This window comes from Eublepharis macularius, chromosome 3 (assembly GCF_028583425.1).
Source record: "Eublepharis macularius isolate TG4126 chromosome 3, MPM_Emac_v1.0, whole genome shotgun sequence".
In the NCBI taxonomy this organism is placed as follows: Eukaryota; Metazoa; Chordata; class Lepidosauria; order Squamata; family Eublepharidae; genus Eublepharis; species Eublepharis macularius.
This window is the reverse complement of record NC_072792.1, coordinates 91,130,494-91,155,049: the sequence shown is the minus strand read 5'-3', so window position 1 is coordinate 91,155,049 and position 24,556 is coordinate 91,130,494. Positions and strand designations below refer to the sequence as shown.

The 24,556-nt window shown below is 39.8% G+C and overlaps 1 protein-coding gene and 1 long non-coding RNA gene across 2 annotated transcripts; one reads left to right on the top strand and one right to left on the bottom strand.

The window, feature by feature from the left end:
- Nucleotides 1-2: 2 nt before the first annotated feature.
- On the top strand, nt 3-12,885 carry LOC129325435 (uncharacterized). The gene is made up of 4 exons (XR_008596629.1): nt 3-181; nt 5,356-5,498; nt 10,028-10,151; nt 12,730-12,885. It is a non-coding gene; the product is annotated as an uncharacterized LOC129325435 (long non-coding RNA).
- Nucleotides 11,531-23,769, bottom strand: ZBTB21 (zinc finger and BTB domain containing 21). Its single transcript, XM_054973068.1, has 3 exons — nt 23,713-23,769; nt 17,892-18,011; nt 11,531-15,578 (listed from the first exon to the last, which is right to left on the bottom strand). Exon 3 carries the CDS (start codon nt 15,563-15,565, stop codon nt 12,434-12,436), a length of 3,132 nt encoding a protein of 1,043 aa, XP_054829043.1. The 5' UTR covers nt 15,566-15,578; nt 17,892-18,011; nt 23,713-23,769; the 3' UTR covers nt 11,531-12,433.
- Between the last annotated feature and the right edge of the window lie 787 nt (nt 23,770-24,556).

The window sequence follows — 24,556 nt, the reverse complement described above, 5'->3', positions numbered from 1 at the left end:
AATCTGCCCTTCCCAGCCTGCACCTCCCGTTCCTTAAAGGCGCAGCAAGCTGCAATCGGCTACCACGTTTTATTCGCAAACCTGAAAACGGAAGTCTTTGCAGCAGTATGGGAGAAAGAAGAGACTCCGCGCATCGTTACTCCGGCGAAAAAGTCCCACTGTTTTAGTGCTGCTCCCCATAGTATGTACAGTAGTATGTATAGCACTGCTGTTCCACTCCCTGGTGGATATAGCTCTGTGAGTCCTTGTGTTTCACTCACACCTTTCATAGTGCTTTCAAGACAGACCGATAAATGCTGTATTCCTTGGGTTATGTTAAGAATATATTTTTGCACATAAGTAATTCAGTATCCTGAAAGCATTAATTGATATGCTTCACTTACAGAATGGCAAGTTAAACTGCTTTTAGATCAGTGGTGCTGGGTGGCTTGGGAACCATGTTTGGCTCTATGACATGCCGCCTGTGGCTCTTCGGCGGACCTTTCTCCACTGTAATGTTTGCCCTATGTTACAGAAGTGTAATCAGAAATCCGCTGGAGCTAATTTTAATTCTCGTAGGGGGGAACAGACAGGTGCCCATTTTGTGCATTTCTGCTTTCCCTATTGGGGCAACTGTGGGGGCACAGATATTTTCATACAGTGCCGCAGCCCTACTCCACATTGGTCTCTCCCCTGTCTGCTTTTTGCAGCTAAATCATATTGTTTGGCCGGTTAATCTAAAGCAAACATTCCCCTAGGTGAACTTGCATGTTCACAGGACTATGGCAGACTTCATTATTTATTTATTTAATAATTGTGCTTATATACCACTCTTCTAGACAGATTAGTGCCCCACTCAGAACAATGAACAATGTCAGTATTATCATTATCCACTCAATACAAATGGGGAGCTGGGGCTGAGAGGAGTGGCTGACCCAAGGCCTTGTGCTGAGCTCCTGGCAACAGTGGGATTTGAACTAGCAGAGTGCTGCTTTGCAACCCAATCCCTGCCTTTCTTCCCAATAGGTACCCTTAGTGGCTCACATCCTTTCCTTCTCCTCCATTTTATCCTCACAACAACTCTGTGAGGTAGGCTGGGCGAAGTGTATGTGACTGGCCCCAAGTCTCCCGATGAGCTTCTATGGCAGAGTGGGGATTCCAACCCAAGTATTTCAGATCATAGTCTGACACTCTAATCACTACACCACGTTGACTTTCATTTAGTCACATGATTCTGGCTTGTCTTATTATGATAAAAAGGAAAAGTTCCAGCTGTAGAGCCACAATTTTTCAAGAATGTTGAAAACTGATTGACTTAATTGTAAGAGAAACGCATGTATTCAGTTTAAATCTTACACAAAGATGTCCTTGAAGCTCAGCATTTTTCATATTCCCACCAACAAAGGTCAGCCCAGTAAGAGTTTTCATATTTATTGCTTTTAGCCTTATCCCTCTCCTACGAAGGCCAGCTTTCATTCATACACATCATTTAAAGTGCTTTCACACCTTTTCCTGCTGTTCATGCACATGCATGCGTGAAAATCTGAAAGGCAGTTTTAAATTTGCTGGTACTGTGTTCTTGAACTGATGCTGTTTGGGAAGGTTGATTTACCATTGGATTTCAAACTTCTTGTGCTTTGAAGTTTATGATGCTGTAATCTTGACAAATGATGTTATTTTTGTTTTTATTTTTCTAATTAATCGCTTCTGTATTTGCATGACTGCACCACTGCTCCTTCCAGTGAGTTTCAAGCAGTATTTTAGCTAGGATAAAGGATTCAAAAGTAGGTTGTGGGAAAGAGTCACAAAGCAGACAAAGGGCCCAGTTCAGCAAACGCTTTGAACTCCCAATGATTCCAGTGTGAAAAATTTAAGGATGTTCTTAATGTTATCAGGTCATCTTTCTATGGAAAGTCTGTATCTTTCCAAAACACTTGATAATGTGCCCCTGGATCAATGCGTCCCTGGAACAGAGTTTTCTGAAAAAGCCCTTGGGATGAACTGAATACTTGAATATCTCCTGGTGGTGTTATCCACAGGTAGGGCCCTTAACTTCAGAATGGCCCTTTTAATGTCAAATTGAACATGTACATCCTTAGGTAATCTACATTGAGGATTTGGCTTGTATATACTGGGGGTCTCAACTTGGGCACTTTGTAAACAGGCAGAAGAGGAATTGGCAGTGCACAGATAGGAAATTGTACAATTTTACCTTTACTGGAGATGGAGTGCACAGGAAATGGAAGAAATACCAGTGTAATACACACACAGCTGATATGAAATCAGAACCTATTACTTGAGGGGATTGCAAAAGAGGAGAAAGGATTCATCTGAGCCTGATGTTGGCAGGAGCATAAATCCAAGAGGGTCTGGTGGAGGGAGATGAATGTGCAATGACATTGCATGGGGTGCTCCCAGGCAGCAATGGGGAGGGAAACGATCCAGTCATTGAAGTAATTGAATTTTGGAAGCAGATGCCTGCTCAGTCTCTGTTGAAAGTCCTGGACAGCATCACTGGGCAGTAATTGGGATAATCCTACTTCTGTTACCAGGGGAATTGAGGATACTTTTATGGGTTTATAATTCTATCATCTGCAAGGGTTTGGTCCCCCAGGACTGGGATTAGACTGTAAGGGGAAATTTGAATTCTAATTGATGTCTTAAAATTAATTGCTATCAAATTCAGACAGGAATATTTGAGGAACATTACAGGATTCTAGGTGGTTCTGCTTAACCAGGAGAGATTTCACATGCTAAGTTTAGGGGGCAATCCAGGTGGGATTGATAACTGTCTGGGATGGTGGATGAGATGTTGTACTGAGTGACTGCCTTGAAGATTCTTCAGCGCATTTTGACAATAATAGCCCATCTAGGAGATGCATCTAGAACTCTGAATGGGGATGTGGCTGATGAGATTGCCTCCATGGGCACCCTTCCCACAGGAGGGCTGCTTCCCTATTCACATGTGGGAACACTCAACAGCTGTTGGAATTTTCCAGGGACCTCACCTTAAATGCCTGTCCTTTAATGCACATGTACTCCAGTGCCTCAGAATAGTCTAATGGCAAGAGACATGGAACCAGCCTGTAGGAGAGGGTACCCAATGATCAGCTGACTTCAGTGGATTCCATTGTTTGATACAAAAACCACCCATTCACAAACTGAATTGATTTCTATGAAGTTGTTTGTACAAGTAGGTGGGGTTTTTTGTTGTTTACAGAAATAAAGCAATAAGTGACTCTACTTTGGGGATGTTCCAAAAGGATAAAGTTGTACATCTGTATACAGGACAGCCAGTATGGTGCATGGGAGTTAAAATGTTAGATAAGAATATGAGAAACCCAAGTTCAAATCCCCACTCTGCCTTGAGTAACTTTGGGCCAGTCATTTTCTCTCTGACCTATCTCACAGGGCTGTTGTTGCAATGATAAACTAGAGAATAACAACATTGTAAGCTGCTTTGGATTTCCAATTGGAACAAAAGCAGGATATAAATATCTAAAGTTAAAAAGCTTTCTGGGGAGAAATATTGTCTCAGAAAATTGGTAAAGTATTTTATTTTTATATTTATTTACTTCCATTTTACCCCGACTTTCTCCCCAGTGGGGCCCAAAGCTGCTTACATACTTCTCCCTTTTATCTTCAGAACAACCCTGTGAAGTAGGTTAGGATGTGAGTGGGTGATTGGCCTAAGGTAACCCAGTGAATTTCCATGGCAGAGTGGGGATTCAAACTTGGGTCTTCCAGATCCTAGTCCACTATACTACACTGGTTCTCAGGGTATCATGGAATGAGGCAAGAGCATCGGGAAGAGAGAGTGAAATTACTGAAGCCCAAAGAGGACAGCAAGCCAGTTGCTGAGAAAGTGGAGTAAAACTGCAACCATCCCACTGTAGCCAGCTTGCTCTTTTCCTAGGTGGGCATCATGATGGTTGTTTTACTCTCTGCTTTGAAGCCTGCACCTCTGGAAGGCTGACAGCTTACCCTGCCTCCATTTTTTGATGGTGTATACCATATTAACAACCACAAGCCCTACCAGGCAATTGTCTTGACCAGCTTCCAGGAACATGGGGTGCATGCTTAGAAGAGTCACATGCAGTTCCTGAGCCACTAATAGTGCAATCGTAACCAGAATTACTCCAGTCTAAGACCATTGATTTCAATGGACTTAGACTGGAGTAACTCTGGTTGGGATTGCACTGTAAGTATCACTGTTCAAAGTTTGAGTTGTGTTCTCATATGCAACTTACAGTGCAATCCTATGGAGAGTTACTCCAGTCTAAGCCCATTGAAGTCAATGGGCTTAGACTGGAGTAACTCTCCATAGGATTGCACTGTTAGTGTTAAGTTCCACTGAAATCAAAAGAAAAAAATTATTTGTAAATAAGGACTAGCATGATATCATATCCCTAAATGAGACACAGTCACTCAAAAGAAACAAGTTTATTTTACTCCAAACGAGATCTAGGTAATGAAAACATACCATAGAAAAGTAATACAAAGCAGCAACGTTACATCAAAAGAAGAGTTGTGAAACTATGTATTCTCAGTCCTAAAAAGTTAATTGGATTTCTATTTTAAATTCAACACAGCTGTTTTAAAACCAGTATATAAAGTATACAGGATAGGATTATAAAAACAGACTCTTAAAATCAACTTCAACAGAAGCAACCTCAATAGAAGTTGAATAGTGCTTGTTGTATGGTGGTGGTTACTCTAGATGACTTTTAAAGCAGCTAAAATACAAATTTTATATTAAATTATTCTTATAAAAGGAATACTATTGAGAAAGATCTAGTGGGCCTTAATTGCAATATTTAATTTTTGCTTTTTCAATATTCTTTTTCAAAATATTTAGATTTGATCTTTAGAAAGGCAACCATTTCACAGCCACCAAAAAAGAAACAGGTTGTGCATGTAACCATCTTAGTGCCACAAAAAAAATGTTTTTTAAAATTGTGGTAGTAATTAGCAGAATTTAAATTTCAGAGCTATCAAAAGTTTACAACTTGTCTTTAAATTGCCTACCAAGTGCTAACGTTGCAATTATAAGCATATTTAGAATTCTACTGAAATCAATGGGTCTTATTCTAAAATTAATTTTATTACCCTGGGAAGATCATAATTTTAAGACATTTTTTCTGTCATATAAAGTGGCAACAGTAACACAGTGAAGGAGCTTACAGAGTGCTCATTTTGAATGGATTCCTTTATTAATTAAACAATGCAAAGTTATTTCAGATAATGTTATTTCAGATAATAATGTATGACACTAAAAAAAGACAGAGTCCAGACTGATAAAGCGCTACATCTGCTTTCAACAACTGATGAACTAACCACTGCATCGTGAAAATGTGTTCTAATTTTAATATTTAGGAAGAAATAAACCCTACCAAGCCCCTATATGCACACATCCCATGACTGTTCTGTAACTGCTACTGGTACACGTGTACAGCAAGAGTTTTTGCAGCCCTGATGGAGATACTGTTGCCTATGCCAACTCCTCTCAACAAGACCTGGTGAGTTTTGTAGCATTTCAAAGACCTGAATTTTTTTTAAAAAAAATTATATCCTACCTCAGCCAAGGCTTCCAAAGGCTATATGATCCAGTTAAACTAGAGATCACTGAGTGCCAGAGGTGAGGGTGCATACACGGAAGGCAATGCCATCGCATCATTTTCAGTAAAAATTCACATTCTCCCACCCCTGTTTCGTGCACAGAACCTAAGGAAAAGCTGGGAACTTGTTGTGACAAAATATATCTTCATGTTATCAATTTGGACAGCATGTTATCAATTTGGACAATGATACAAAATGGAGTTTTTCTACATTTTCCTGTGCTTGTTGGCAACTTCTGATTTATGGGAATTATTCAATGATTGACCACCATTATGTGGCCCAGCCCTAAATTAGATAGTGAAGTAACACCAGAGGTTTGGATACCCATACTGTCATGCTGTGGCAGTATGTAGAAGCAGTAAAATCTGAAAAAATAGCAAATACAAGTGAACAAAGTGATCTCCAAATGTGCTCCCTTAAGGAAGCTGTGATATGCTGATCACTTTGAAATTCTTTTCTAAGCTATTCTGGAGCAAATGGCTTACAAAAAGCCGGTACAGGTGTCAGACTAGAACAGGTTCCAATAGCCACTGCTGTGAAGGTCGCTATTGTCCTCTTCTAGTCTAATCTGCCTGATAAGAGTCGTCGTATAGATTAAAATGGATGAAGTATGAATGATGTATGGTGTCCCAAGTTCCTTGAAAGAATGAATAGAAAATAAAATCCTCAAAATGAAAAGGGTATTTTTGAGGAAAAATTCATGGAGAAGGACTACAGTTCCTTGGTATACTTTGATATCTACAATCTAGCTATATCTGTAGTCCTTTTTCAAAAAAGCCCTTTTATAATTATTCCTTCACCCACTTCCATTGCTCTTTAGACAGATTTAATATATTTACCCAAAAGGAAGATTAACCAAAAAGTTTTTTTTTATTTCTGTACATAACTGTAACTTGTATGCAAGTCTAAGAGACCCCACTCCCCTCTTCCTTTCCGGTAAATAAATGTTCATAGGCAGAGTTCAGCGAGACATTTATATAAAACACTGATTTCACTGTTAAGTGTTCCGATATATGTTTATAAAGCTTTGTAGGAGCAACAGTTCAGTAATTTTTGTTAAACTTGAAATAAATATGTTTAATTTCAAGGACCAGTTTTGATCCAGCTAATGAGAAATTCCCATTTATAAGTGACTATTTGTGACAGAACTGATTTTTTTTTCAATTTATCAACAGATCTAAAGACACTATAGAAAGAACTGTAAATTATGTGTTTAAAACCTGCATGTTTTTCTCATCTCATAACAAAACACTCTTAGTACTTAGGCAATTTTATAAAAAATAGAGAATCAAGCAGCCAAGGCCTTTCACCATTTAGCATAGAACACTATTTTTATGAACAGATGCAATATTAAGCATAATAACAAATTAATAGTTTTCATTTTATTATGGTCAAACTAAATATAGTCTTTAAACAAAGATTTTATATATATAGTTAACCTTTTTCTATAATTTATAACTTTTAAAACATATATTAATCTTTCATAAGTGGAAGCATATTTATTACATGTCCTGCAAAATAAACACTCTTAGGGCTTTTAAAAGTACTTAATATAAAGCCAGAAGGAAATCTCAGTCTAAACTTTTACCCCAAAAAATTGAGCTCTAGGGAGAGAGGGGGGGGGAGAGAGAGACTTTACTGGTTAATAAAGAACTGATATGACAGAAGAAGAAAAAATTCAATCATCTCAACATTAGGAACTAGCAAAAAATCTTATGGCATATATTACTTTTTTAGAAAGAGCTCAGAGCACAGCTTTAAAAACCTAGCATTTATGATTATCTTACTTTACCCCAATATATCACAGCAATACTCATGTTAAAACACTCATTTTGCTTAACAATAATTAGTGAAGTATTCTGTCAGGAAGGCATGTTTACTGGGTTGGGGGGACTTTTTCTGGGAAGGCTTTCAAACAGAAATTTAACAGGTAAAGCTATTTCCAGCATCAATTCAATACTTGGAAATTGGTTTACCTACTAAAAGCACACAATTGTCGTGAGAACAGGAGCCAAGTAGACTAAATACTGGTAACACTATAGGATGTGAACTGCATTCCACTGAAGTTAGTAAGTTTTGCAACTAACCCCAGTGTGTTCAGACCCACTGCCATGAGTTCAGATAAATTAAGTCTACCATGTAATGCTTCATACACAGATCGGTAGGAAAATTAGAATTGCCAGGACCAGTTCACAAAGTTCTTGTTCTGTATACATTAGCAGCCTTTACTATCCCTCAGGCACACAGTCAGGTACAGAAAGATACTTCTTGAATCAGAGGGATACCAACTGTTACCCTTTCAAGCTATGAAATGAAACTGTTGGGTCACAGTCAAAAGATATCTACACAGAGGTGGCTGCATCCCATTCAAACAAGCAGAATATGTTATATTCATATTCTTGTCATGATTTCATTTTATTCTGAAAGGAAAGATTAACTATGTCAGTTGCCATAAATCACTTTTTTTAAAATGCTGGCTTAATTGAATAAAACATCTCATTGTTTAAAGATTGTACATGAATCTTGTTCTAATGATATGCCTTAGAAAACATAATACAATATTAATCATGTTTTAAACTCATTCAACTTCTAGGATAAGGATAAAACATCCAAATGTCTTGTTTGGGCAAACATTTTAGATTTTCATCACTGCGTAAATTGCTATGAAGTTCTTTGAGAATAATTACTGCAGTTTGCTTATTGCACACAGATGAAATCAATGGCCTTCGTTTTTTTAGAGTTGGCAAGTTGAGTAAGATTAATAGTGCAATCCTAAGGACACTTTCCTGGGAGAAAACCCTATTGAATAAACCTGGTTAGGATTGTTCTTTAAAATAGTAATCCTAATTGTACTTACTCAAGAGTAAATTTCACTGAAAGCTGCAGGATTTAGTTCTGAGAAAACATGCATGGGATTGAATTATGTAAGAGCCTAACTAACCTTCTAATTGAATTTTTACAGCAAAAAGAAAAAAGTCTTCATGGGTGCCAGTGAATAGTTATGCTAATACTTTTCTAAGGAGTGATACCATACGCCAGTCCCCTCCAGTGACAGCACAGACAGTTAAGACACAGTATATGCCTGAAGCACCTGAAGGCTTCAGATATAAAACAGCTAACGAGACCGTGACCGCTGTGGTCAATCTGCATTCCTAGTTTAAGATCCTGCAATGCCTTGTTTCCCACACCTATTCACACACCTGACCAGGAGCTTTTGGGACTGCTAAAAAAACTTGCACACAGACACAATAAGAAACTTTAGGTTTGTTGGTCATAGGCAAATCAGAATGTCAAACTAGGGTTTGTTACTAGTTTGATAACCAGAGTTTATACTAATTCCAGTTTGTTGTGATGTTTGAATTGTTCAGCTACATTTTATTGAGTAGCATCACCCCTTGTGGCTACTTGGCAACAGAGGTGGCAGTACAGGGAGGGTATCTCCATGCTGGGGTGGGCAGGAAGAAGAGTTGAAGCAGATAAACCAAGATTTATTCTTTTTGTCTGATAGCCTAAAGGTAAAAGTGGTCCCCTGTGCAAGCACCGAGTCATTACTGACCCATGGGGGGACGTCACATCACGACGTTTTCTTGGCAGACTTTTATTATGGGGTGGTTTGCCATTGCCTTCCCCAGTCATCTACACTTTACTTCCAGGAAACTGGGTACTCATTTTACTGACCTTGGAAGGATGGAAAACTGAGTCAACCTTGAGCCAGCTACCTGAACCCAGCTTCTGCCAGGATCGAACTCAGGTCTTGAACAGAGCTTGGGCTGCAGTACTGCAGCTTACCACTCTGCACCATGGGACTCTTGTCTGATAGCCTAGCTAGAGTTTATCGCACAAACCACAGTTTAGCCTTGGTATTTGCTAACTCTACAGGTACCTGAAATTTTTTTCCTGATCCAACTAAAGAGGGAGGAGAGAGAAATTTCAATCAGGGGGGAGAGGAAACACTTTTAGGATTGAAGTTTAAATACTAATATTTTTATCTATTTTCTAGCTTCCAGCAAATGCTTTTAAGTAAAAATCAAAACATTGGGAAATTGTTTGCTGTTCTCCTTCATCACAGCTAATTTGGCCTTAACCACATTATATCACAACTCCATGGTACAGCTAGAGTTTGCTAGACTAACAGTGCAATCTTAAGAACAACTTCCTGGGAGTAAGGCCCATTGAATAAAATAAGACTTACTTCCTAGAAGACCTATTTATGATTGCTCCTTAGCTGTCTTCACTGACAGGATTACTTTGCCATCTGTGCTGTCAGGCCTCATGCTTACTTTTAGAGCTCAATGTTGAATTCCATGTGAAAACCGTGTAACGTTGCCTTTCAGATCTTGTTCCTGAATACTGGGTTCATAATCTTAAGTAGCATAACAGAAGATCCACACATACAGCAGTATGTTTTTTTTCTTGCTTTTCTGAACAGAAGATCTTCATGCTTTATCAGAAGCTCTTTTTAAAACTTCAAGTTTCAGCAGTGGCTTTTGATGTGGCAGAAATGAGGTACTGTCCTTTAGAAAACGAACTAAGAAGCCCTAAAGTATATAAAGGTAGGTGCAACTACTTTCTATGAAGGAATTTTATAGGATCTATTACTACATGCAAAGTCCTTTCAAACAGAGGGTTGGGATTCAATAACACATGACTGGAATAAGTTCATAAAATGAGTTCTCCTCGAGACCCCCTCAAGAATACAGTGGGATGCAGCACAGATGGTCTTTGCCTCAAGGGAAAAATCTGCAGAAATTCCTGTTTCCCTTTTTTGTGTGAACTCCACAGTAAACACTCCCACAAGAGCAGATGCAGGAACATTTTTTTGCAATTCCTCCTTTTTGCTGCTGGCTTCATACTGCTCCACTCTATTAGAAGCTCCCAAAGATTTAAGAACCACAGGAGAAAGGGAGAGATCCATTCTATAAACTCATTCGATTCATGGTTAATCACAATAATTTTTATCATTGCAGCAAACCTGGAAGTGTTATTAGAAGTGGGTAACTGACTTTTCTGTTCAAACTCAGAGTTCTCACTCCCTTTAATTATAGCATGAATGAATGTCACAATCACACATGATGCTGCTGTCTTTTCTTAGACTCTCAAATGATCTTGTGCCAATTGATATACACCCTCTTTGTTCATGCTATCAATCCATTAGATCAAGTTTAAAATGCCACCTGCAATGAGCTAGTTCTAATCTTGTACTCCTGATTAGAAAACATACTGGTTCCTAGCAGACACCTATATTAATGAATCCGTTATTCCATTTTAAGGGCAAAAGACTGCATCTGAAGCCTCTTACAACTTGCCATCCCCTTCATTCGACTCTTCCAAACACAAGAGTACCCATAAATACAATAGGTTGAAATCAATTTATGAATACCTTGTATGTGCAGAAGATTTGTGCATATATCCAAGTACATACAGTTCATTGGAAAGTGTGTGTCTACAGTATGCACACAATTATGTGTGTGCAAGTTGCCCTAGAGTGAATGGGATTTAGATATTCTTAACAAGGTGAACTATGACAGTCTACAACCAGAATCCAACAAGAAGTTAGATATGCTTAAGACTAACAGAATCAAGAAAGTTTAATGCTTAACTCTGAATTTGAATTGTGGCTCTATCACTCTTTTTAAAACAGGTGTACAAAATTAAATGTCTAACATGATATAAAGAATAGAAAGAAATACTCTGCTCATTGCAGGTACTAGATTTATGAAATGCAACATTTATTGTGTTGCATTTACCCTTCCAACTTGAAGTAGGTATATATAATGGGTATTTTGAATTTTTACTTTATTCACTTTTACATCTGTAAATATTTACATTTTAATTTTTAGTCAAAACATTCTTTTACTCATGGCAGTACTTGCCATGTTCACCTAGGAGCAATTATAATTGCTCCTGTTTCTCTAAAACAAGCATATTCGTATATTTCACTTAATAAATCACATCCACACCAATACAAATCAGAAATAAACAAAGTACAACTTAATTTTTAAAATCCACGCATTGCTATTGATATTTAAAGACAATAATATAGTCTGTATTAGGATACACAGCTGGCTGCTCCTTTATCACAATAGCTCTAGTTACCAAAATATCTATAGAATATCAGCCTCTGAGACATTAAATAAAGTACTGTAACTTTGTTCTCATACTCTTTCTTCAAAAATTCTTTAAATGGTTGGTGGCAGGCTGGCTGCTACTTTGTATATAAAAATCCAAGTATTCACATATTGCTAACTTTAGATTGTACTGTATTTTGCACAATTTCCATACAGAAAAATTCCAGTAACAAAAAACACACCTCCTTTCATGCTTAACAATTAATTATCAAAGTTTTCAGTAAGGGTTAAGTTAATTCAAATTTGAGGTTTTATTTGTTATTGCTAGTATTTCATAATAACTAAGTCAACACAGCAAGGTACTCAATTTTCCCCCTAACAATGGACAACTGATATTTATATGGAGCTCATGAAAGGGTTGTTTTCAGTGAAAAGCATAAATTAGTTGCAGGATTCCATTACTCCGAACTCTTAAATTGCTCTTTATAAGAATTCATATATACCAGTATCACAGTTGAGGAAAAAGTAATCTGATTTTAATTAATTATTCTGTTACTCGAATACCTCAGAATACCTATAAACATGAGCAATTTACTCTAATAATTATGTAGTTTACCTTAATCTCCACATCCACAGCAGCATCATAAATGTCTAATTGTTGAGTGTTCTTGTCCTTGTATACAGTATAGGGACTATCAATCATGGAAACATCATGGAAATTAAAGAGATCTTTAAAACTCCCTGTCAGCATTCTTTTACGGATTTTTTTAGTTGTGTGTCTGTTCATGACTCCAAAGACTAAATGCTGTTTTGAATGTCCTGTGACAAAATTTACACATATACTGTCTTTTGAATGTGATGGCTGAAAGTGGTGGAGCATGATAAAAGAGTGTGTCCGATTCTTGTGGGACAAATAATTTCTCAGTAGCTGAAGGTGTTTCCAACAAGCCTGTAGGGCTATCAGGTTCCAAAGGCTGTATTTTTGGAAGTGGCGGGGGAGGCGGCAGTGGTGGTGGTGATGGAGAATTAGCTGGTGCACTCATTTCAGGTTCTTTGTACACAGGTTCCTCAGTAGCTTGTGCCATATGGGACTGAAAGTGACTCCACAGACGGAAATTGGTTCGGAATGCCTTGTTACACACATGGCAAATAAAGGGCTTCACAGAACACAAAAGCTCTTGGTGACGTTCTAGCTGCTTGTGCACAGTAAAGATTTTCCCACATTTTTCACAGGGCCATAAACCAGTGTCTTTATTAGCAACTGTTCCCTTGGGTTCCCGGATGGCTTCAGAGACCACCTCCTCCTCTATATCATCTGCAGGTTCTTCTTTGATCTGAATTTTAAACTGCTTGGAGACACTTAGGTCTTCAGGCAGACATGAGGAATCTTCTGAATCAAAATTAATTTGTTCTGAAGAATCACTGAATACACTGTCTTCTTTGGCTGTAACAAAGTTGTTCATCTTGTTGAGCTCTGACTGAGAATGTGATTTGGATGTACTACTAACTTCACCATTGTGTTCCAGAACTGGTAAAGAAAAATTCTCAGTTGGAGCCATGGTATTCTGATTGTGAACTTCGACTTGATGACGCCAAATACTGAAGGAGGATTTAAAAGTGCGCATACATTCTAAGCAAGTGAGCTTCTTGTACTCACAAGCAATTTCATGGTCATGCTTCAGTTCTAGAGAAGAAAATCGAAGACTGCAGTAAGGACAAACTGTGGCATTCCGGCAAAGCCGCTCATGGTTTCCCTGTTCAATAAGAGAGGAAAGCTTAGCATTACAAAGACGACACTGGTAGACTTTTTTGTTTTCTACTGGGCTTTCAACATGGATATCCTCTTTTGGTTTAAGAACCTTATTTACGCCAACTGTTTTTTCTCCCGGGTGCATTTTTATGTGCTGCTTGAACTGTGATAGGAAGCGATACGCTTTCCCACAATAGGTACAAATGTAAGCTCCTCTGGTTCTTGACCTTAGGTTTCTTTTGATGACTTGTACTTGTGAAGCAGCCTGTCCCTGAAAACCTTGCTTGCCACGCCTTAGTTTAACTATCAGAGCCTTTTTAATTTCTCGCTCTCTCACGATATCAATTAATTTCCTTTGAAATTTTTCATCCAAGACAGCATGTGAACTGGAAGCAGGTGAGGGGTTCTTCACAATTCCATGCTGTGTCTGGCAATGAGTCCAAACTTTGAAGTTTGTGTGAAATCTCTTATGACAAATATCACAAGCATATGGTTTTTCAGGATTGTGGTACATATTGACATGGCGATGAAGGCCTGCAGTAGATCTGAAAATCTTAAGGCAATGTTTGCACTTAAACTTTTTGTTAGGCTTTGTTTCTTCCAATTCACCATATTCGTCTTTGCTAATGTCAGAATCAGGGAAATCAGTTTCAAGTGGTACAGGATTTGAGTTTTCCTCAAAATTGTCCTCTGACCCAGGGGAAGCACGTTCATCCACCTTAATTTTTTTTATTGGAAACCTTCTGTCTGCTTGAAATCTTCTTTTAGCTGGAAGTCTACTCAAATCCCTACAGTCATCTTCGATTTTACACAGATGACTTTTATTAGCAGATGATGCATCCCCCACTGTAACTCTTATAATTTCAGAAGGATCTGAAAGAGGACTGCTAGGTTCAGTTTTTATCCGTATTTCAGTAAGAGGAGGAGATGTTATCTCCCTGTCTGTTGACTGGGAGGCACTAAAGGATCTAAGGCGATGTGGGTGAATTACCTGTGTCTTGTCATCAACAGATGCCTTTTCTGAAGGTTCTTTCATGGATGGCTTTGGGGATATTATGTTTAATGTTCTCCCTTGTGCGTTGCTGATTGCTGAAGACACAAGTGAAGAGTTCAGGTCAGCAGAAGGTAAATAAACAGGAACCTGACTATCCATGGACAACGACCTTCGTAGAAGACTTTTTACAAGTGGCCCACTCCTGTCAATACTTTGGTTTTCAGAAACAGGTACTCTAGATGGAATCACTAACCCTAACTTTGAATAGTATAGCAAATTCCTATCTTCCCCTGCACCAGCTCCTTTCCCCATCTCTTGCAATAAAAATGTAGATTCTGAAGAACTACGTACAGATACAACTGGTGGACATGGCCTTTTCAAAGGTACTTCAGCTGACGTTCCTCTTGGTTCATCTGCTATCACTTCCTTGTCTGAAAAAGGTGTCTGTGATAACATTGCATTTCTTTTAGTTCTACTTTGGTCATCCAGTACACCAGAAGTGTCATGGCACTTGGAGTATCTTACAAAATTGTCTTTCAACCATTTCTTTTCATTTAGTGGTAGACTGTGCAGAAACTCAGTTGACTGTGTTACTTGTGGGTGCTTAGTTTTGATGGCAACTGAAGATGAGAGTTTAAAACTATGGCTTAGTTCATGATGGGGTTGAACAACATTTTCCCCCTGTGCTTCATTTTTGCTCTGACAAACTATGACACTTCGTTTCTGGGACATGCTTTCATCTTCCTCCTGGACCATTATTTTCTTAATAGGACATGCAGGCAAAGGAGCTTGAGGACTTTTAGAAACAATGTTAGTAAGAAAAGAAATTCCAAGACTGTACCCCACTTCTTGCACAGCTGCAAGGCTGCTTTTCTCAACAAACAAGGAAGATGAGTAAATGTAGTTTAATACATTATCAAAAGTATCTGGTTCACAAAAGTCAAGCTGAAACACTGATTGAGTCTCATTTTCTTTAGTGAACAGAGTCTGAAAGTATTCACTGCTAGCAGCCAGAACGTTTTTATGAGCTCGAAATTTTTGATCTCCCACTATAAGAACAACATCACAGAGTTGCCCTTTTAGACGTTTCTCATTTAAAGCACTCAAGAGAGAAATGGCATGTGCAGGATTTATGTAATGCAGGAGACCCTCCATGATTTAGGCTTACCTGAAAGACAAGAAAACAGAAAGAACCACAGTGGGGTTTTGGTACGCTTTTAGTTAAAGAAAAAAAATTAAAAGCAGGATTTCCCACCATCCAACCCATAGGGGGTTAAATAAAAATTCATCTTTCATTAATATTTTATTTTGTTTTGAAGATAGTGGTACCACTTGAATCTAAATAAATGTTTAATAGCAATACATAATAAAACTACTACAAAAAACTGTCACAAGTCCACCTGGTGTATAAAGAACAGCTAGGTATGATTCTGTGCATAGGATAGTTAATATATCTTAAAGTAGTCACCCATCTGTAGAGTTGCACCCTTGTAAGTCTATTGAAGTCAATGGGCTAAAAAGGACGTAACTCTGCTTAGGACTGTGCTGTGCCGTGGGAAGTATAATTGTACAGGTCTGGAAAAAATGTAGGTTACTAGGCAGAAGGTTAAAGTCCAGGACCTCAAAAGTAGCATTCTCAGAATTGCTACATATACCTCATATAGGGCCAGATAGATGGAGAGGTTAGGAGGAGTCTAAATGTTTACATAAGAAAGTGGTGCCAGGAAGGATAGTTTAGATTTGTTAGAAGCTAGGGAACCTACTGGGAAACGCCAAGAAATCAGATTCCCTGGAACTAAAATAGATCCTTCAAATCCAGAAACTGTGTCTCTAGATACTAGTGCAAGGAGACAACATCAGGAGGCCATAGTCTCTGTACACTGTTGGCCCTCCAGAGCATCTGGTTGATCATTGTATAAAACAGGATTCTGCACTAGATGGGCCACTGGGCTGATACAACAGGGCACTTCTTGTGTACTGCACAGGTTTGTTGTGATGATAAACAGAGACAATGGGAACCATATATTCAACCCTGAGCTCCTGGGAGAAAGTTATTGCTTGTGTAATTTATTGAATTACCATTGCTAATCAAGCTATAGTTTGTTCCAGACCTATTAAGAAAAAACAAAGAGGAGTCTTCTCAAAAATCTGTTCTGTCCAGCAAGTAAATAATATGAAAGACTATGGATGCATAGAATGTGTGTCCTATTTGTGATGGATCTCCTTAAAAATGCTTAGGATGCAACTCTATGTGCATCAAGTTGGAAGGAAGGCCCAACGAACATAGCTAGGACTTGCCTTCAAGCAAACTAGTGGCTCTGCAGTGGTATACTGGCTAGTGTCACATTAGGATCAGGGAAACTCAGGTTCAAATCCCCATTCTGAAGCTTGCTGGGTTACCTTGGGCCAGTCACATACACTCAGCCTAACCTATGGCACAAAGCCGTTGTGAGGATAAAATGAAGGAAAAAACAATGAGCAGGGTATAAATGAAATAAGTAAGTAATGTAAAAATAACATTGAGTGCTAGCAGAAGGTTCTCAAGTTCACATTAAGAACCTGAAAAATTCAATTTGTGTTGATATTTTGTGAGCAAGCTAGAGACATGAAAGCAGATTATTTTATTCCTTTCTCATTTTCATAATTTGTAAAGTTCAATCTGTTATGTACCACATACAGCCATCATGGGGTAGTGGTTAGACTAAGAAGAGGGAGAACCAGGTTCAAATCTGCACTCTGCCATAAATCTGTGTGACTGTCTCTCAACTCAACCAAGCTCTCACAGAGTTATTGAGGGAAGAGTAAATGACACGTGCCATCCTGAGCTCCTTGTAGAAAGGTCAGAATATATAATAAATAATGTAGATATACAGACAGTGATTCCAGACATCTCCAGTTAAAAGGTATCAGATAACAGAGCTTGGAAGGGCCTCTTCTTGAAATACTGAATGACTGTTGCTGGTCTGATTAGACAAGACTGGGTTGGGGGACCAACGAATTCACTGAACGTAGTAGCATCATTTGTTCAGGATGCCAAATTATACATGCAGCTTTGTCAATGTCCTGTTTGAGGATGTTGTCCATGTCTCAGAGATTGGTCTTTGCAACAAAGATGACACCTCATTTTTGGGAGGGGAAAAGGTAGTGACAGATATACATATAAAGAGCATTTCATAGTCAACCACCACTGAACATGTGTAGCTGTGAATTAGAGACCCATGTGTTTATTTCCACTTTTCCATGTTTCCCTTCTGCTTTTACCTCTAGTGTTGATTCATGTGACTTTTCTTAATAGCATATATGCCCCGAAGATCACAGAATGCATTTATCTGCACTACAACTAAGCAGTCATATGAGAGTTTTTATACAATTCCATTTGATTTAATTTTCTGTCAAGTAGAAACCACCGTCAAGTTACAGGGTGCAAATTAAGTGCAAAGTCTAATCTTAAACAAATGTTGCTTTAAAAAACATAACTTACCACAAAAGTTGCTTTTACTAGTCTTAAATTTTGAATGGACTCCAAAGTGACAAATGTTAGGCTCAGGATTTTCTTTGAATCCCGATTTGCAATTATTTTAAAGCTGATATCTCAGATAATCTGGGGATAAAAGAAAAAGAAAAGGGTATTTTAAAATAGTATCTGCATACAAAATAATATCCCAGTACTGATTTCTAGGTTCTTGAACGTATGGTGATAGGCACAGCAAAAGAAGGTCTATTTATCTTTTCTGAAAATGCCTCCTTTTGACAAATGACCACATCCTAAGCTGCACTAGTGACAACAGGACACATCCCATAATGGCATGAGAGCCAATGTGGTAGATTGGTTAGAGTATCAGGCTCGGATCTAGGAGACCCAGGTTCTAGTCCCCACTCTGCCGTGGAAACTTGCTAGGTGATCCTGGACCAGTCACACGCTCTCAACCTAACCTACCTCACAAGGTTGTTGTGAAGATAAAATGGAGAACAATGAAGCCACTTCAGGCCCCCTTACAAGGGTCATATATCCTCCTTTCTCCGCTGCTGCCTTTCTTGTGTTGAATTTTACATTGCAAGCATTCTGGAACAGGGATTGACTGAGCTTCTTATTACATGTAGTGCTATTAAGCAAGCTAAGAGGAGCTTTGGACTTCTGCTTCTTATGAGCAGATGCCCTTGTTTTCAAAAGCTTGAGATTTTCAAAAGCGACCCAAGATGTTAGATGGGATAGTGTGAGAGGCTCTGTGGTTCAGTAATCAAAATCCCACTGAAGCCTAAAGTAGCTCATGAGCAGGGTTGCCAAGTACCTCCTGTCTAAACAAAAATAAAGCACCACCGGAAAGTAGGATCCACAACAATAGAACCACCAAGGTCTCTGGGGTTGATCAAAAACAATGACTTAATTACATTGAATATATTTATTGCTATATCAAAGTGCTACGTGCTCAGTGCTAAATACGTGCAATAACAATCAAATAACCAACAATGTAAACAATTGACTGAATATCAAATATACAAGCCACTAGGTAGTCATATTATAAACTACAAAAAACAGTCCATGTAAATTTTCTTATCGAACTGTTTGCAGAAACTCCTCTGGAACTGGTGAAGGAGTATTGGGTGTCCTTAATTCTCTGTTCATCTTTTTACTCCATTATATGCAAATTCTCGTTGAACAAATTATGATGCAAGTGACCCTCATCATTCCACTTGAGAAACGGACAAGCACAAAGGGCTAGAGAACACAAAGGCTGATATGTGCTTCCAATGTACAGCCGGGTGGGTTTATAGCCAGCGTCATTCCCAATTCCCGTTTCGTATAGCCACTTGTTCACCGGCCATGTTCTACAAATAAAGACTGTAATAAATATACAGAATTTTGTCCCCTTTCCTTTGTAGTTGTTACCCCTGCACATATATATCCACTTTGTGGAGAAACAACATGCTGTGAAGGATTTCAAAGTGTCAGTGGTGGGTGTGTTAGAGCCAAATATGCAAGGGGATGTGACACGGAGACTTTTGCAACTGGAGTCCCAATGGATCTTCAGACTTAATTGTTTGTCTCCAAATGGCATGAATAACGAACTGGATTATTCCTGTTTTTTGTAATTGATTTTGATTTTGTAATCTGTAATTGATTTTGATTTTGCAGTAATTATAGGGTACATGATACCTTTAAGTGACTAAAAGGGTTAAATAGCAACGTGTGGAATGACACACCCACGGCATTGTTCTGTCCGAAGCAGATTCTGGTGCTGAGCTATTACTTTTTGTGTGACCAACGTTTTATATGATTTGTGAGTATAAAAAGATATATATGTGCAGGGGTAACAACTACAAAGGATCCCTGCAAAAGGACAGGAAAGAAGGGGGGGGGGGGAAATCCTACAAATTGTGATATATTTATTTTAACGATGTTTATCTACTAATCAGAGCTACCTTTTGTTTCTGATATATCAGTGCAACCATTCTCTATGTTTGAGTTTAAATGGTGTAAGTGAGGAATTTCAGTTCACATATCCTTCCATGCATCAAGAGGGTTTTTCTCACACAAGTTTGCATTTTTGTTTTTGTATGAAACCCAAACATCAGAATGCTATAGACTCAAAAGACTTCTCCAGAACTTCCCCACCACAACAGAGTTCACTGAAAACAAGAGAGAGAGAAAGTGCGAGGAAGAACTGTTTTCCACCAAGGTATCCAAGCTTTACACAAAGACCTGTTTTTCTTTGCACATGATAGACCTTAAAAGGGTTTTTTTCCCCATAATATGAAAACTAAGATCAAAAACTCTGCAAAGACCCTGGTCAGGCTGTAAATCAGCACTTGCTGGTTTGAATCCCACTACTGCTATGAGTTCAGCAGATGGCAAGCCACTCTTCTCAGCTGCAGTTCCCCAGCTGTATTGTGGGGATAATAACAACAATGACTTCGTTCACTGCTCTGAGCGGGGAACTAATCTGTCTAGAAGAGTAGTATTTAAGCACGGTTGTTGTTGTTGTTGTTATATTACGTGCAGTCGGCAGAATACAGTTCTGCTTGTGCCATGGAATGTATGACAGTCAAACATCCTCCTAATAAAATTGAAGTGAAAAATACTTGAAAGGAATTTTGCCCAACATGGTACAGTAGAGTTAGTTATTGCAATGAACATGGGCCACAGCATTACAATTTATAACGAGTCTATCCCATGTGTAAACAAATTGTTTACACATCAAACTGTGCTTAAAGTCAATTAAAGCAGTTTGTACTTGTTCACTAGAGCAGCACTTCCTAACAGGCCTAACACAAAAGGTTTATTTCTCCTACTGAATATATTAAAATGCACTGGTACAATATCACAGGGAATCTTTAAAAGTAAAGTGTTAGTTTATGGTTACAGATATGAAAAACTGGTATTAATTTTAAGTACATGAATAAGACGCCAGTTTTTCACATTACAGTTACAGCTGTTTTTCTTCCTACCACAGCCCATGAAACAAGATCTCCTTTAAAGTACACACATTAAAGTACAAATTTTATTAAATAGCACTCAATTAACTGGCATGCCCATTTAGTATTGCTTCTACTGACCATTAGGCCCAGGCCAACAAGTGGGCAGCATGGGTTGTATCCATGCCCAAGACCCACAGCCCTCTCCACTGATACTCAGTTAATGCTGTTGACTAGAAAACCCAGCCTGCAGCAAGCAGACAGCAGCACTGAGTGGGCAGCGGCCATGCCCAGGACTTGTAGACTAGCCTACTTTGCCTTCATGGCACTACTGCTACTAACCTGCGGGTCAGTCCAACAGTGCCCAGTAGGCAGTAGTATATAGCGGGCTGCAGCCATGCCCAGAGACTGCAATGCACTATCAACATTGCCAAGTTGGCAGTAATGAAGCCAGCTGTGGATCCTGGGCATGGCTGCCATCTGCTTGGCACTACTGCCTTTCGATTACTGCCAGATAGAACTTTTGTTAACTGTTATCTTTCATTAACTAACTTAGCCCCCAGTAATTAGAAGCTCTTTACCATATTATTATTAATAGTTATACCAAACTGGCTTCCAAATATGTCAGTACCTGTCACTTAAGTGGGATATCTCTGTACAGACGTCTTGGGAAAGAAGGTAGGAGAGAATCACTAGACAGGTTCTATACTTGTGGGATAAATAGGTCAGAATCCAAAAACTGTAAGAGTTGTGTGTTGCATATTTACATTATTCTGATGCTGCCAGAGAATATCACAACAAAAGACCAACTTGCAGGCAATAATCTTCAACCCACTAAGATTAAGACAAGAATTGTTTTTTCAGCAGAAAGTGAAACATATCCATCTGAGTCCAATTACCTACCTTTCCCCCAATAATTTTTTAAGAATCCCAAATTATACTATTTATTTACTTCATTTATACCCCATCTTTCTCCTCAATGAGGATTCAAAGCAGCTTTCCTCTCCTCCATTTTATTCTCACAATAACCTTGTGAGGTCGATTAGGCTGAACTATGTAACGGACCCAAGGTCACCCAGCATGCTTTGATGGCAGAGTGGAGATTTGAACCTGGTTCTCCTAGATCCTAGCCCGACACACTAAGAACACCACACTGGCTTTCCTATATAACAGCAATCATACAATTTTGGTAAATGGGAAAAATACAACAATATATCTGATCCTAAACCTCAACCTCAACATACAGAATAAACTCACTTGCTGAGGTTAGGTACGCATAAAAAGATGTTTGCATAAACATGGGTCAATAGCCAGGCTGCCACCAAAATCCCAAAACAAAAATTTAAAACTATAAACAGTAAATATTATATGATGGTATAGAAAAAGGCTGCTGTTTTGAGGAGGAGGGCAGGGAAGGCAAGAGTAGCCATCCCTACCCATCATCTGCTATGGAGAAGGATTAGGGAGTAACCACAATAATGCATTATCTTCAGCCATCAGTGCAGGAAGGAGAATGTGAGATCATGGGCAAAGAGCAGGGGCTGCCACTTGGTCAGAAGCAAGTAAGAAAGCAAGCAATTTGGGTGGGGGGGGGGTGGGTAGCCTAGTGAAAGCAGAGGGCCACCATGAAAATGGACTGGGCCTGTCAGCCAGCCACAGAGCAACTCAATTCAAGAGTAGCACATTGCATAATAGAGTCCAACCTGGCCCTAGTGGCTACAACACAACTGGCACAACACCTATCTGGCCACTGGGCCCAGGCCCAACAGCTACTAAGCAAATAGGCCCAGCAGTGGTAGGACACCACCTATCTGGGCCTGGCAGCCACCATGCCACTCCATCAAACCCTAGAGGTAGCCTGCACAAACCTAGGCAACATCCTAGCCCCAACCACTGTACATCTGTGTACGTTCTCCTAGCAGTGGCCTCTGTGCAACTGGGCATGGTAGTGACCCCACACAACTGAGTCCAGCCTAGCCTTAGCACTAGTCAATAGTGCTGGGTCCCCATGCAACCGGGCCCAGCTCCCCCCTCACATAACTAGCCTGGCCTGGTGTCACCCACCAGGCAATGGGACTCTCCTGGACCCTGTTAAGTACCCCAACAAGACAAGAACTAACATGAACAGCTAATGAGGAATCAGCCTCAGAATATGTAGATTCAGTCAAAGAAATGTTTTCAGTGCTGGGAGTCAGCCCTAGAGCACTGAAAATAGTTCAAACTAAAGTGTCTCTGGTCATGTGCATAGCTTGTCCTCACCTCCCAGGTGCATCTCTATTCAAGGTGAGGTTTCTGTCTTTCTCAGGGTTTAGAGTCCATTCAAGCTTGAGCCTCCACACTAAGTCTTAGCCACCCTAACTACTATTGAGAAGACGTGATTAAGACTTCAATAAACAATCGAGAAACGTGCACACCAGTTTCTTTTGCCTCTCATTCCCACTGGAATTTCCTTGTGCAAAAAAAACAAACAAACTAAAATGCGGGGCGGGGGTGAGCCCCTTACCCAAATGACATCGTAAGGCTCAAAACCCCACCACACCCATTTTCCTGTCACAGTGAACATGGAGCGTGCGCAGTCGACTGCTCCAGCACTGGCAAAGCACAGACTCAGTAAGAAAAAGCAGCCAAAAGGCAGGAGTGGGCAACACACATGCGCATAAGATACCTAATGGAAAGCAGCGGCATGCTTATTCTACAGCGTGAGGACAGCTATCACACGAGCGCAGGCGCACTTAAGGCGTCAGGGACCACAGCCCTACTCACTGAGGAGAAAAAAACATACCTCAGAGTTACGTCAGGAAAAGACGCCTTTGTGCACAGGGAAACCCGCTCCTTTGTCTAAGGAAAGGCCTGCCTTAAGCGAACAGGCACAGTGACTGTTTACTCACCCCTTTTTTTGCACTGGTCGAGTATGCCCTTTCCTTCCCCCCTCGGTGTCTCCCTTTACGATTCACCCGTGCGCGCTGCCGCCACCGCCGTGATTCCATCCATCTTGAATTTGACGTCATCCCACACCAGGGATGAGGTCATCGCAGAGAGCGCTCGTCACGTGCGCATCTTCCTCATTGGTCAGTTTGAGCGGGGGGGGGGGAGGAGGCAGGAGAGAAAGGGCAGCACACGCTCCCGTCGGGGGCGGGGGGAGTGAAAATGAAAAGCAGTAATGAATTATTTCCCTCCCCATAAGTTGGCAAACGTTGCGCTTTGGCCGGCAAATCCAAATGAGAAGCCGCTCCGGCCCTTGCTGGGAGCAGTGAGAAATAAGTAGATTGCTGAGGAGAGAAGGCGCTCGGAGTAGAACTGTGGGGCACGCTGACAGGCGAGAAGGTCCCCTCCTTTGCGGAACGAGGAAGAAACTCACTCCTATGGTGTATTCTTCTCCCTCTGTGCTGTTAGCCACAGCTTAGAAGCTTGTATTAGCTCTATAGCTTAGAAGCTTGTATGAGATCTATCAGAAATATGTGTGGCCTCTTTAAGGCTTTGAATGATGGGAATTGTAGTTTACACTGCCACCAACAAGACGAGGGATATTTGAAGCCTTAATGACCTTGTTCCTGTTTTTAGTGTAATGTTTTACAACCTCTCTTCCTCCTTTGTCTGTACTGAGCATCTCCCACGAGGAAAGGGGGGAAATGACTGCGTTTACCGCGATCATCTTGAATAAACTACTGCTATAAGACACAAGAAGCATCCGTCTCTTGGCTGAACTGTGAGTTAGTTCTGGGTCAGTGGGAA

What these genes read in the sequence shown, in the direction of transcription:
- ZBTB21 (XM_054973068.1), bottom strand. Translation starts at nt 15,565, where the DNA reads ATGGAGGGTCTCCTGCATTACATAAATCCTGCACATGCCATTTCTCTC.